This window comes from Juglans microcarpa x Juglans regia, chromosome 4S (assembly GCF_004785595.1).
Source record: "Juglans microcarpa x Juglans regia isolate MS1-56 chromosome 4S, Jm3101_v1.0, whole genome shotgun sequence".
Lineage (NCBI taxonomy): Eukaryota > Viridiplantae > Streptophyta > Magnoliopsida > Fagales > Juglandaceae > Juglans > Juglans microcarpa x Juglans regia.
Window position 1 is genome coordinate 5,801,515 of NC_054601.1, and position 13,392 is coordinate 5,814,906.

General features: G+C 36.1%; 3 protein-coding genes across 3 annotated transcripts; 2 read left to right on the forward strand and 1 right to left on the reverse strand.

The window, feature by feature from the left end:
* The first annotated feature begins 46 nt into the window (after window positions 1-46).
* LOC121262864 (geranylgeranyl transferase type-2 subunit alpha 1) lies at window positions 47-4,941 on the forward strand. Its single transcript, XM_041165524.1, has 8 exons — window positions 47-206; window positions 313-475; window positions 795-955; window positions 1,035-1,139; window positions 2,058-2,852; window positions 2,952-3,132; window positions 3,957-4,143; window positions 4,356-4,941. Exons 1-8 carry the CDS (start codon window positions 91-93, stop codon window positions 4,742-4,744), a joined length of 2,097 nt encoding a protein of 698 aa, XP_041021458.1. The 5' UTR covers window positions 47-90; the 3' UTR covers window positions 4,745-4,941.
* A 2,550-nt stretch (window positions 4,942-7,491) lies between these two features.
* On the forward strand, window positions 7,492-8,403 carry LOC121263164 (60S ribosomal protein L21-1-like). Its single transcript, XM_041165990.1, has 2 exons — window positions 7,492-7,822; window positions 8,078-8,403. Exons 1-2 carry the CDS (start codon window positions 7,580-7,582, stop codon window positions 8,309-8,311), a joined length of 477 nt encoding a protein of 158 aa, XP_041021924.1. The 5' UTR covers window positions 7,492-7,579; the 3' UTR covers window positions 8,312-8,403.
* A 1,268-nt stretch (window positions 8,404-9,671) lies between these two features.
* On the reverse strand, window positions 9,672-10,307 carry LOC121262757 (anaphase-promoting complex subunit 7-like). The gene has a single exon (XM_041165352.1). It carries the CDS (start codon window positions 10,305-10,307, stop codon window positions 9,672-9,674), a length of 636 nt encoding a protein of 211 aa, XP_041021286.1.
* Between the last annotated feature and the right edge of the window lie 3,085 nt (window positions 10,308-13,392).

The window sequence follows — 13,392 nt, forward strand, 5'->3', positions numbered from 1 at the left end:
ACGGATTTTATATAAATCGTTAATCCGTGGGCCAAAAATATTTCCTATCTTAAAGGATCTTTAACTCTCTGAAACTCCATTCGCCCGAAAATGCACGGTCGGCCTCGCAAGGACCCAAAGCCAGAGGATGCGGCTGCTTCGGTAGCCAAAGCTGAGAAGCTTCGCTCTCTCCAGTCTCAGTTCCTCTCCAACCACCACAATAAGATGTACCCATTTTTCTCTTCTTTTTTTCCCTCTCGTTTTCTTTTCGATCCTGGGATCCAAACACCTCCTTCTCTTCTTTTAATTTTCGTTTTTATGAAAATATTTCAGTTATACTAATGAAGCTCTAGAGGTTAGCGCGAAGCTGCTAGAAGTCAACCCCGAGTACTATACGGCTTGGAACTTCAGGAAGCTCGCAGTTGAACACCGCCTGAGTCTGTCCGACCCTGATCCTGACTCGATCAAGTCGATTTTCAGTGAAGAACTCAAAGTGGTAGGTTGTTTTTTTTTTAAAAAGATTATTATTATAGCTCAATTTCTTTTTTCTTTCCTCTTTGTTTGCTTGCCGAGGGGAAAACTAGACTTGGGAAACAAAAAATTAAATGAATTTGGATCTCACGTATACATTCTCTCAGAACTGGAAGTAATCTTGGTTGACTGTGCCTATGGGCAAAATATTTGATCCCCGCTAATTTTTTTGACAAGTAAACTGAAAATTTGTTTGCTAATTTTCTCAGTGTCTAAACCAGGGTTCTTTCGAACTTAATGTTTGTGCAACATTTTTTTTTATTATATGTATCAACTTTATGTAGGTTGAGAGCGCATTGAAGCAGAATTTTAAGTCGTACGGAGCGTGGCATCATCGAAAATGGGTGCTAAGCAAGGGTCATTCATCCATAGATCACGAGATGCGGCTTCTGGATCGGTACCAGAAGCTCGATCCTCGGAATTTTCATGCGTGGGATTACCGGAGGTGAAATATTGACCTTAATTTGAATGCGTGCAACCTATAAGTTCCTAGTTAAATTTTGTATTTAACATTTTTTGGCCAGATTTGTGGCAGCATTGATGAACAGATCAGAGGTGGACGAATTACGGTATACGACAGATATGATAAATTCCAATTTCAGCAATTATTCTGCATGGCACAATCGTAGGTGTGATTCCATTTGCTAATAAGTTTTTAATTTTCCTGTTTGGGTTTTACTCGTTGGAATTGGAATTTTTTATCATTGGTTCTCTGGATATAAAAAAAAATTAACTCAATCTTCTGATAGTTCTGTCTGGCTCGTATATTCTAAAATCATTTTAAGGCTGCATATATGAGTCTTTTCATATATTTAAAGTTGTATTAAGGAAGGTGACCTGTCTTGATTTAACTCAATATAGGCATGAGGGTAATCTCACCCATTGGTGGAATATGTATTGGTGGCTGCTTGGGCTTCCATTGGTTCGATTTCTCTACCCATGTTGTGTTTGCAGTGTTCTTACAAACATGAAAAGGACAAAAACGATAAAGTCCAATTGAGTTGATGGGTAAAATATTTAATATGAGACACATTTGTTAATCTGCGATAGAAGGATATGCATTCCAGTGTTCCCAATTGCTCATGGAGGACCACTTTGAAAGCTTAAAAATGACTGGTAATGGCTGTAACCATATCTTCATATTTTCTTCAACTGAGAATGTCTACAAAGAGTTCTTTTCCCCTGGGTTCAGCATAAGAATTTGAGATTGGAATTAACAATTTTATTCATAAACATAGTTGGAAGCCTCACAAGGAATACTAAAGGTGATTGTTTGATATATGGACCTTGTTTAATTGTGCATGAAACATGCCAAAGTTGCATCTTTAGGTTTGATTACCGAGTAACAAGGAACTTCTAAAATTATGAGTAACAGTATCTTTATGTTTTATTATCTTCTAGATAATCGTGGTGCCATCCTTCTGGTTTTGCATTTATTTCATCTGATTTTCTTTATGAGAAATTTACCCCATTTGCAAACTTTCAATAGTTTTAGTGTACATTTCGCTGCTTGTTGCTATTTTTACCTTACTGAAGGACTTTTGCAGTATACTTCTATCTAATTTGCTGCAAAGAAAGGTTCAAGGGTTTTTCCCAAAAGAGGTGGTCTTGAATGAGGAATATGAGCTTGTCCACCAAGCGCTTTTTACAGATCCAGATGATCAAAGTGGCTGGTTCTATTATCTTTGGCTTCTTGATCAAACAGTGAAAGCTGATGCTCCTCGACTTGTTTCTTCTTGGCCTGCGCGTGATTCTAATCTCATTATATTGGAAGATCAGTGTCTGGATGACTGTGCCTTGTCTCCATTCAATACATTCCATTCTGATTCAGGAACATTTCCACTCATTGTTTATTTTAATCAAGCTGTGGAAGGTGTAAATTCATCGACAATATCTGTCGAATCTGTTCTTAATGCGAACAGTGAACTTAATTGGAAACCACTTTCAACAAATAATTCTCAGACTGCCCAAGTTTGGGTGACTTATCTCAATTATCCCAAAGTAGATGTCCATTCAGAAGCTTATCCTGTGGAGGTTAGCATTGGACATTCTGGAGGCATCATTTCCTCTAGTGGTTTTCACTATAGCCATCCCTCTAGATTTGCCTTTAAAGTGTTTGCACGGCCTGTTAAAACCCCTATTGGGCATGGTGGAGAGATCATTTCTTGGCAAGATGGTAATTTTGCTTTATATGAAACATCTCCTGAGGAACCAAATCCAACTATTTCTTTAGATCAACTAAATATTAAGGATGACAATGAGAAAACATCTTCAGAGTGGCGTGCAGAGACTATAGCTAATGAAATAGCTCTTTTCCGGGAATTATTGTCAGAAATCAGCTGGTAAGCTTCATACTTTTGATGGGCAAAGATAAAATGTAGAAATAGTTACAACCTTGACCTTTAGCAATAGTAAACTTAAAACATTTCTTGTCTATGTAGCAAAATTGGAAAGCTTACACTTGCAAGATTGTTGAAGGCTCATGACTTGTTGCTATCTCCATGTGCTAATAAAATGGTCTATTCTGAAGAAGTAATCAACCTTTATAGTGACTTAAGAACCTTGGACCCACCACATTCTCAATTCTACAAGGACGAACACAGCTTAACTTTATTGCAGCAGGTGAGTCTCTTCTCTTTGATGTAATGGTTGTCTGAGTTATCCGTCCTCTGTTGGTAGTAATTCTGCATGTACATCTAGTTGTTGAATCTCTCTTTGCTGAATCAATGTGTGATATAAGATATTCCAAACCGTTATAATTAATGGAATTGAAGTGATCTCTAGGCTGATCATAAAATTCTTACAATTGGCTAGATTTTGTTACTGTACATAACTGGTGACCTTATGGATCATATTGAATATTTTCTGACCACCTCACCAATTCGCTGGAAACCAATCCACTTCTTTGTAAATTTATATTTGTAAATCCCTTTGTTAATTTAATTTTAAGAAAACCCAAATTGATACAATCGCCCTCAATATATAGGTATTCTGAGTCTTCAAAAGGCAACTAATTATAGGGACCCCTTCCTTGGGATCATACTAAAAATCTTTTGCATTTGGATGTGAAGAAAATCCCTCTTTTATATGTGGGTGGCCATATTTATTTCTTCTTACTGTTCGAAATGGACCTGTGAATAAGATCATTCCAATAAAAGGGTATTATTACTTTTATTATATCGAAATCTTGTTTTAGAGTAACTGGTAAGGGAAGATATTGTTTTAGCGTAATTGGTAAGGGAAGGTGTTATTTTACTCACCTCAATTTGATGCATAGAATTCAGTTCATGCGCACAGTGTGCTACTCGCGGTTCTTTCAGTAATATTGGGTTATCTCTTTTTAAGAACTCGTAATAAGTATGCATTTTATTCTTGCTTTGATTTTGGATACTGATAGCCAGAAATTGCTCAGACGTGTAGAATCTGATATTGTGCTAGTCCTGTAGATAACTTCCACTGGAGAGTCTTTACTGAGATACTGCTTTCTTCATGGAGATGGGACTTCATCATTTATTGGTAATTCTATGTGCTTACGACTGAATAATTTATCACTGTCGCGGATGGGATCTTTTGAGAGGTTATTATGGGTTCAAATGCTAGACCTGAGCTACAATGAACTCAGATCAATTGAAGGTAAACTTATTAACTAATATTGTGAACTCTATTGTACAATATTTCCTTTTCTTTGAGTTCCTTTTTTGTGGTGTCTCTGCTCTTTAAAAATGAGCCCAGGTCTAAGTTCTTTACTGCTTCATGATGCATCGTAGTAGTTACCAATCATCATTGTATTGCTAAAGGAAATAGCCTTATATTGGGTCTTTTTCTTATATGGGGTCTTCTGACAGGGTTGGAGGCAATGCAGCTTCTTTCTTGCTTAAATCTTAGCAACAATAAACTCAGTGGTTTTACTGCTCTGGGACCTTTGAGACTGCTGAAATCGCTTAAAGTGTTGGATATTTCATGCAACCAGATAGGTTCACACTCGATTGATACAACAAGGTATATGTGTTCATCGCCTTTGTGTCATACAGAAGAAATTGATTGGGGTCGTGATGAAATGGTGACTGGTGATGTCAACCTGGCAAATTATTGGGAAGCTTTTGTAATATTTAGAGGCTTGAGCTTGACACAGTTAGATATTGTGGGGAATGCAGTTGCTGATGAAAAATTAAAGTCATTTTTGGTCAAGATTGTGCCTACACTTAAGTGGCTAGATGGTGGAGAATTGCATTAACCTGAACTTTGTGATGGAAGTTTTAATATTTTTTCCCTGCTTTCTCCATATTTTGGGATACGAATTAATACAATCCATTAAACTTGTTGGAGAACCATTTACTTTGGTATACTGATCCTGGACATGGGACATTTTTTCCAGTTATGTTAGCTTGTACGGTGACACTTGCTAAAGGGATGCGAACATTTTTTAATCTCTGTGCAAGCTTCAGGTATGTTTCAACTTTTGTAAATAGGTAACTTTATGTTTGTAACCATGTTAATGCATGTGCATATGCATGTTTATATCATTGGCGGTTCTCAGGCTCCACCTTACCCCTTAGCTACAACTGCCCTAGGAAAAGGATGGGATGTCCACTGTAAGAGTGTTCCTCGATCAGATCAATTTTACAGACCAACTTGATAAATTTTTAGGTGTTGATTATTTTGCAATCGCTTTTTCCCACCTTTCAGCTCACTTATATGGTCATTATGTGCTTGATAGATCTGGTTTACCCTGTTTTAGACAGTAGTTTGTTAATTTTCTATACCTATTAAGTTTGTAAGTAGCTCAAATAGGACAATGTTCTTGCAAAGGTTCTGGTTTTGTGATTGTTGGTAACCTCCAAAGTTTCTTATTTTGTACACGAGTGTCCTCTGCCATAAGTGAGTTTATATAAATAAATAAGAAAATATTGGTACATCTACAAAAGAATTATATAAAAATAATCCCACAAAATGACTTGGCTTCATCTGATCCGTTATATCTATTTTACAATAAAATTAACTTTATAATCTGACGAATCACATCAAGTCACGTCAGTTTGTGAGATTATTTTTATGTAATTTCTTTGTGGTTAGAGTATTTTCCTAAATAAAATGGGTAACTCCCTTTTGTTAACAAAAAATGCATTCACTTTTCGCCATCGACCAATCAGCTTGCATCCAATGATAATAATACAAGCAGCTCTATTGCACATGCGTCTAGTGAACTTTTATTTTTTTAGTAAATAAATAGAGAACTTTGCCACGATTCAAAAAATAAAAATAAAAGGCACAGAGGAGAGGGTGGGAAATATGAGAACGAACAGATGTGTTGAAGTAAATATTACAAGGAGTCATTGGACATGGATGAAATTGCCCGGGTGAAAGCTACCCAGAACAGCATTGAGATGGTAGAAGTTGCTGGCAACAGTGGTGGCAAATACCTGAACTGTAAACACCTTGAGACGAAGAAATGTAGAAATTTTATTGCCAAAGTGATGAACCCATGGTGAATAATTCTTGCTGCATTGCTCTGTAAGTGAACTGCACATTAAAATCAATACATCATTAAGAAATACCCTGCCATGGAGAGAGAGAGAGAGAGAGAGAACGAGAGAGAGAGGATAATGAAAGCTCACCGAGATGTTCTACCAAGTTGCCTCTATTCTCTTGCTCCAAATTTCGAAAGCCATTGAAACATGAGATAACAGTAACAATGGCTAGCAGCCCTAATAAGGACTGCAGATATATAGTTTTATTCACTTTGTTACACTTCGACTCCATTGTTATCTGACTTGTTGCTTTCTGTTTTGCACTCTCTTTTTTGGCTAATGCTGAGTCAACTGAAAAATGCTGAGGACACTGTTCTCTCCTCCTCCTTCTACAAGAAGCACTATAATTCCCCTTTAAATACCCGATAACATCGTTGAAAATATCAACAATAGAAAATTCCAAGTCATCGTCAGTACCTAACATTTTACAACAGGCTGCCAAGCCTTTATTGCCTCTCCTCCCAGTATTGACTGACCAAAAGACACGCTTCAGTTTACGTGTTTTAGATAATCTATAAATAATAATAATAATAAAATAATAAATATATGAATTGTTTGTAAATAATAATAAAATAGTTTGACTACTTCACTTACCAAATTCACTTTTAATGGCATATTGGGAATGTAAAGAGCTACTCTTCAAGATCAAACGGCTAATATTTCTTGGCAATTTGGACAATATATATCAACATCAATTCTGCTGATTTCGATATTGTATCAATCAAGCAGAGTCTCGTGCTCAATTAATCGAAATCATCCGACACGTATTATGGGTGGAGAAACATTATTCTAAGACCTTTACATCACGCATGATTATATAACATAATTTAATATGCAATATTTAAATTTGAATATAATAGAGATTCGAGAGATTCTTCATCTCCCGTATATATATATATATATATATATATATATATATATATATATATATATAAACAAAAAAAAAAAAGGGAAAAATTGTTCTTGAGGAGTACGAACAAGGAATTGATGAATAATTGGGGAGAATGATTGAAATTAGAGATTTCTTTTTTTTTTTTTTTTCTGGACATCTGTAATACTGAATAATTGTTCTTGAGGAGCACGGTGTCTAATGTCAACGGACTACTTGAAGGGAAACTTCCTGACACTGTCGTGTGGAATACGTAGTCAACACCGACTTTAGTACTTTTGTTGTGTCTTTTGGTTCGGACATTTGCTATACCTCGCTATTCATTTTACAATATATATTTATAATTTTTTTATAAGGATGATTTTTATAAAATATAAGAATAGTTTTCATAAAATAATTGCTGGTGAGAAAAAAAGTCGAGAGGATCAGGCCCAACCCAAACCCACCTCGGCCTTCAATTTTCTTTCTCTCCCAGTTGATTGGGCCTCTGCTTTGTTCAAAAAGGCCAGCATTGATTTTTAAGCCGACGAGGCCCGGCCCAAATATCTCCCGAGAAATAGAGAACGAACACTGTGAATGAAACCCAAAGCGCACAGGAACGATTTCAGAGCATTTGGCTGCCACGCTCTGAAGAGAGGGACAGTGAGCAAACATGGCGGCTGGTAACGGTCTTCGTTCTCGGATCAGAGATCTGCTTGCTAGGCCCTTCAGAAACAGCGGAGTCCATGAGGGCATACACCATAAGTTCACGAGGCCCCACAAGATCGGTGACTATGTGGACATCAAGGTGAACGGCGCCGTTCACGAAGCCATGCCCCAAAAGTTCTACGACGGCCGAACCGGTCGAGTCTGGAAAGTCACAAAGCGCACCATCGGCGTCGAGATCAATGAGCAGGTATCATGAATTCAATGCTCTTATTTGGGATTTTGGCTCTCTGGGTTTTGCGTAAATGACAGTTTAGGTTTGTTGAACGTTTATAGGGTTTTGAGGAGACGTGGAATCTTTTCATTTCCGATTTCGCTTTTGTTTCTTTATTGATTTTTCTTGTTTGAAGTTACGGATTCGTGGTTTTCGTTTTATACGTTTGGTTCTGTAGCTAGAGTGTTTGATGATTTGCTGGTGTTCTTTTTTTCTTTTTTCTTTTTCTAGAAATGGTGGTACAGGTTTGAAAACTCAAGTTCGACTAGATTGGCTTATGGTAGAGCCGACCTCGAGCATCGAAGCTCTTCTGGATACGGCTCGATTGAAACGCAACCCATTTCTCACCATCGAGGTGAAACGAGGGCGAGAAGAAGAAAGAATGAAATGGTTTGGCATAGCGGTACCCAATGGAAATGCCGGACAAAGGAGTATCAGCTCGGTTTTAGATCGCACCCTTACTAAGAATCGTGTCATTGTGCCTGGTTCGTGAAGGAGATTATTCTTCTTTCTTGTTCCACACATTTATATATAAAGATTGAAAGGTGAATTCATCATTTTCATTTGTTTGATCTTTTGAGACAAATGATGGTTGCGTGCTTCAAAATTTGATTGTTTTGAGTTCTTTAACCGCACAAGCATGGAGTCGACAAGGAATGCAACCCTTCGTTTTAAGGCTGTGCTGTCTCTAAAATCGAAAGAAACTAACACAGCCTTAAGAAGGAGAAGAAGACAATCGTATTTAGTGTGAGCGTCATCGGATAAAAGAAAACATAGTTCTTTCTGATTCACGCTGCCAATCTTATTTCTTCCCCGACTGGAAGTCGAGAACTTGCTGATGTTGGTCTAAATGCATTTTAGATGTTTCTTGACTTGATTTCCCAGTTTTTTTTCTACCTGGGGAATTGATTGCTACGTAAACAAAGAAATTTTACAAAAATAAATTTGAATGAACCTTACAATCTGTCGTGATATTAAGCTACATAAAAAAGATTTATCTTTCTACATGACGTTCAATCAGGTGTCAATAACATTTGATTCACTTATATGTATAAAAGGGGTCACCTGAAAATTGGCTTAGGTGATTTAATGCACCAAAGAGTTTACCCAGGCCCGTAATTCAACTGTAATTAGGAATTGAAAACTGATGCCCACTTCTTTTGAAATGAAAAACTCGGTTTCATGCATAATGTTATAGCTCAGATCCAGCGTCTGGAGCTCCTTCAATCCACAGAAATTCAGATATCAACTGCAGAAAACTGTGACTGAAAACTGCTTTTGAGAACCATAAAGGGTAGACCTTCAAGTTACAGCAGTTTTGAGATAGTCCCCAAAAGCCATAAATATGAAATATAGATCTCATCTCCAAACTCCAGTGGAGCCTCTGCTCTTTGCATTGCAGCCATAAACAAGAATGAAACGGGGAAAACACAAAGCTAATGAGCACAAAATAGACAAATGAAAAGGCATTACTTTCTAGTACTTCTCACTTTCTTCGAACACCTACTCTTCGTCTTCGGCATACCGAGAAGAAAAACGATTGTCCCCAAGCAAAAAAATCTTTGGATGGTGCAAATCTGACATCGAATTTTCTATTTTTATATGGATTTGCGAGCCTAAACTGAAGTAATTAAACAATAAGCTGCGAATCAGTACTGCCATCTCGTTCAAAAAAAAAAAAAAAAAACTCTGGAATATTAATTTCCTCATTTGATCGTATACAACCCAACAAGAAGAAATACAGATACAGAAAACAGAGTAGGGAGTGCTGTTTTTTTTTCTTTCCTCCGGATCTCGAACCAAAATCAGATCTAGCCTTTTCGAACTATGAACCCAGCCGGTCCAGTGCCTCGCGAGCTGCGGTCAGTTCAGGTTCGACCCTTAAGGCATCCTCGTAAGCCTTCTTGGCTTCCTCTTTCATTTTCTTCCCCTCATAACACTCCCCTAATAGACGAAACGCCTTGGCGTTTTCCGGACTCAGAGTCACCGCGTCTTCCAAGTCCGCCACGGCAGAGTCGGTCCGGCCGCGCCTAGCGATGGCGACCTTCAACTCGGCCCTCTTGAAGAGCGCGTCCCCTCGCTCCTGATCGCTCAGAGACTTGGCGCACAGAGGGGAAAGAGCGGCGTCGAGCGAGTCGAGGGCGGAAGTCTTGAAGCCCTGGAAGTCGAGAGCCAGGGACTTGAGGATGTGAGCCGCGGCGTCCTTCGGGTCAAACGCGATGGCCTTTTCGGCCTCTTCCAGGGCCTCTTTGGCCAGAGAGGTGGAATCGGAGCGATTCTTGGAGGATCTGGCGCGGGCGAGTAGCTGGGCGCCGAGGACGAAGTGTCGCTTGGCTTGGAAGTCGGCACGGTTGCGGTACCGGATCTTGGATAGGACCTTGTTGGGAATTCCGTGCATAGCGAGGAACAAGTAAATCATCAAGAGGATTAAACCCACTTGTAGAAGAATATCGAACAACATCTTCTGATTTTCTTTCGTCGTTTTGGTGCGTCAGTGTTTGGTTGATCGGAAACTATATGAAGGGAAAAGGGAGAAAATAATAGGAAGTCGTCTATTCTGTCTACGGAGTGTTCGTAATAGGTGGACCAAAGTATATAGCCATCTACTGCTTCGCCGCCCAGTTTTAGGCTCCGTTTGTACGTTGATTTGAATTGGGTGGATGATAAATATTATTAAAATATTATTTTTTAATGTTATTATTATTTTAAAATTTTAAAAAATTAAATTATTTATTATATTTTATGTTAAAATTTAAAAAAATTATAATAATGAATTGAGAGAATTTTAATTCTAAATATACCCTTACTTTTCTTAATAGAAGAAAGTCTCATTTTCTAATGATTTATTTCTTATTTTTTAATAAAATGATATTTGGAGTTTTAAAATATGTAAAATTTGTATTTTTTTATAAAAAATTAATAATTTAAAACTTATATAACAAAATATTTTTTTAATAATAAACTCAACTTTTTTAAAAAAAATTTACACTTTTTTTCTAGCATTACTCTTAAGAACCTGTGTGGATATAGAAATAGTTTCATCTCATCTTATCATTACAATTTTTTTAAATTTTCACACAAAATATAATAAATAATTCAATTTTTTTTAATTTTAAAATAATATTCTAATAATATTTTTTTTTAATTTTTAATTTTTATATAAAATTATTTCATTTCATCTCACTATCCAAACGAAGTTGAGTGAAAAGTAAAAGATTTTTATCTTTTTGTACAAATTTTCTTTTAAAATAAAATCTAGTGGCTAATAAAGAATTAATAAAAGTCCAATATCTTTCCAAAATAATGATATCATGTGGGATACAGTTTCTTCTTACCGTCAATATTTGTTGAAATGTACGAGTAATTAATAGTATAAAAGTTTCTGTAATCATTGACAGTGATCTTATATAGCTTGAGGATACCTATTTCCTATAATTCCAATTTCTTCGTATTAGGAAAAAGAAGTTAATAGTTTTTAGTATTACAAATACAAACAACAATCAACTCATTAATATACGTATCTCTATACACATACATATATTCTCAAAGCCTACGCATAAATTTGGCTTTTAAGTATTTTTACAAACTACTATAATTTTTATTATTAACACCGTGTTTCGTACGCCTTTAGATTAGATTTAAGCAATTCAAGTCTTCAAACTTAATAAAATATTTTAAAAGTTTGTAAATAATGAGAAGTCCAAAGAGAATTCTCGTATCTAGAAATTGTTATTTATATCGAGAGTTTAGGGGGGATAGATCGTGTTTGCCCCTATGGAGTTTATGTCTTTTTTACTGTTCCTTATGTCAGAGTCATTTCAATGCGGTATGTTTTAGCAACGACGTTATTAATATGACATGTAGATCGAGTAATGATACCGTTAATGCAGGTTCCCTTACTTTTTAATGGTGTCATCGGTGGTCCATTGATGTTACTTTGTCAGATGATCGAGGGTCTATTTTACTTTCCGCTCGTTCATGTGGGCATGTACTTAAGGATTGAACGTTGTTCGATTGATCTCCAGGACAACGAGTCTCATCCCCTTTATAGTATGCTCCCACATGAGAGTTACATCTAAGCGAGTCTATTTACAGGTCGGTCCGAGGGCTTATTTATTTTGGACTAGATTTTTTTTTTATTCTCTTAGTTGCTCCTCACCCACGAGAAGGGAGAAAAACCTGTTACATTTCTGTTCACGAGTCCGTGCACAAAAGAAGTTAAAAATTGAAGGAGAAGGAGAAGAAACAAAACGAAAAAGAAAAAAGTGGGATGAATATGGTATGGGCTTCTTAGGCTCGTTGAAACCAAAGGCCCAAGCCCAGAGTAATCTATTCACCCTGCCTATAGGGCCTAGGCTATAGAGCATTGCTAGCAAACAAGTACCACTTTAAGGCATAATAATGTTTTTGTCGGGAAAAATTATGAAAGAGACTATAGCTAGAGCCTAGAAGCCTTGCCAAATCATAGAACAAAATTATTTCAAAAAATTAAAAAAAATAAAAATCATAGAACAAAATTAGAGTAGAAACCCCAAACTTATTTTTCTGTCCTCATTGTAAATTTTTTAGAAAGAATTCAATGCTGCAAGGCCACTTCTATTTATTTATTTATTTAAATTCTTAAATTTGAGTAAAGACTTAAAAAAAAAAAAAATCGGAACCTAATGAACCACATGCGTTCGTATAGACAGACTCGGCTTGTATAAAATGCTATAGGGTGTGCATCCAAACCGAAATTTTTTCCCTTACGATCCGAAATCCAGAAATTCAGATGAATCTGAGAGGTTATCCACTGATTGGACTTGAGCGGATAGAACAGCGGACTATTGTTATTTTGTGTAATACAAAATCGTTAATTTTTTGCACTAGAGTAGATAATATTTGGGAGCCAAGCTTGGATTTCCAACAAATTCTATATGTTTTCGCGTAGAAAAATTCTACTCATCATCCTCACATCAAACATGATTTTTTATTTTTTTATTTTTAATTTTTTTCCTAATCAAATATGTGGTCTATGAATGATAAGTAGAAAAAATCAATTAATTTAGAAGAAATAAAACCGATTTTTTTTTTAAATGTGATATATGTAGGATGATAAATATCGAAACTCTTTCATATAAATCCTTAATTTTGGAGCATTAGAAAATCCAAGCATGGATTTTCAAGATTCAAAAAATTCTCAAATCCATCACAGCTAATCAATTAATTACTTCTCATCTCAGCTCATTTGGATTCGAAAATCTCATTACTATTCACTACTATTTATCAACTTTAACTTATAAATCTCACTACTATTCACAATCTATCTTACTACTATCAATCAAAAGTGAAAGTACATTTTCCTCCCTCTAAAACGAGTAATGTTATTCTTTATTATTGATTTGATTGATCTTAGTCGTATTGATTGATGCTATACATTTTAAGTAGCTTTACAACTTAACCACACCATAACTTTGCACAATTTACACAAAATACCATACATTTGGCAAATTCCATTGTCTCCATTTATTATTATTACTATCATGTCAAAAGATTTGCAGTAGCAT

Excerpts from the sequence above, each read along its gene's own strand:
- LOC121262864 (XM_041165524.1), top strand. The coding sequence starts at position 91 with ATGCACGGTCGGCCTCGCAAGGACCCAAAGCCAGAGGATGCGGCTGCT. Across the intron at positions 3,133-3,956 it reads GCTTAACTTTATTGCAGCAG|ATAACTTCCACTGGAGAGTC; the intron begins GTGAGTCTCTTC and ends CTAGTCCTGTAG. Across the intron at positions 4,144-4,355 it reads TGAACTCAGATCAATTGAAG|GGTTGGAGGCAATGCAGCTT; the intron begins GTAAACTTATTA and ends GTCTTCTGACAG.
- LOC121263164 (XM_041165990.1), top strand. The coding sequence starts at position 7,580 with ATGGCGGCTGGTAACGGTCTTCGTTCTCGGATCAGAGATCTGCTTGCT. Across the intron at positions 7,823-8,077 it reads GCGTCGAGATCAATGAGCAG|AAATGGTGGTACAGGTTTGA; the intron begins GTATCATGAATT and ends TTCTTTTTCTAG.
- LOC121262757 (XM_041165352.1), bottom strand. The coding sequence starts at position 10,307 with ATGTTGTTCGATATTCTTCTACAAGTGGGTTTAATCCTCTTGATGATT.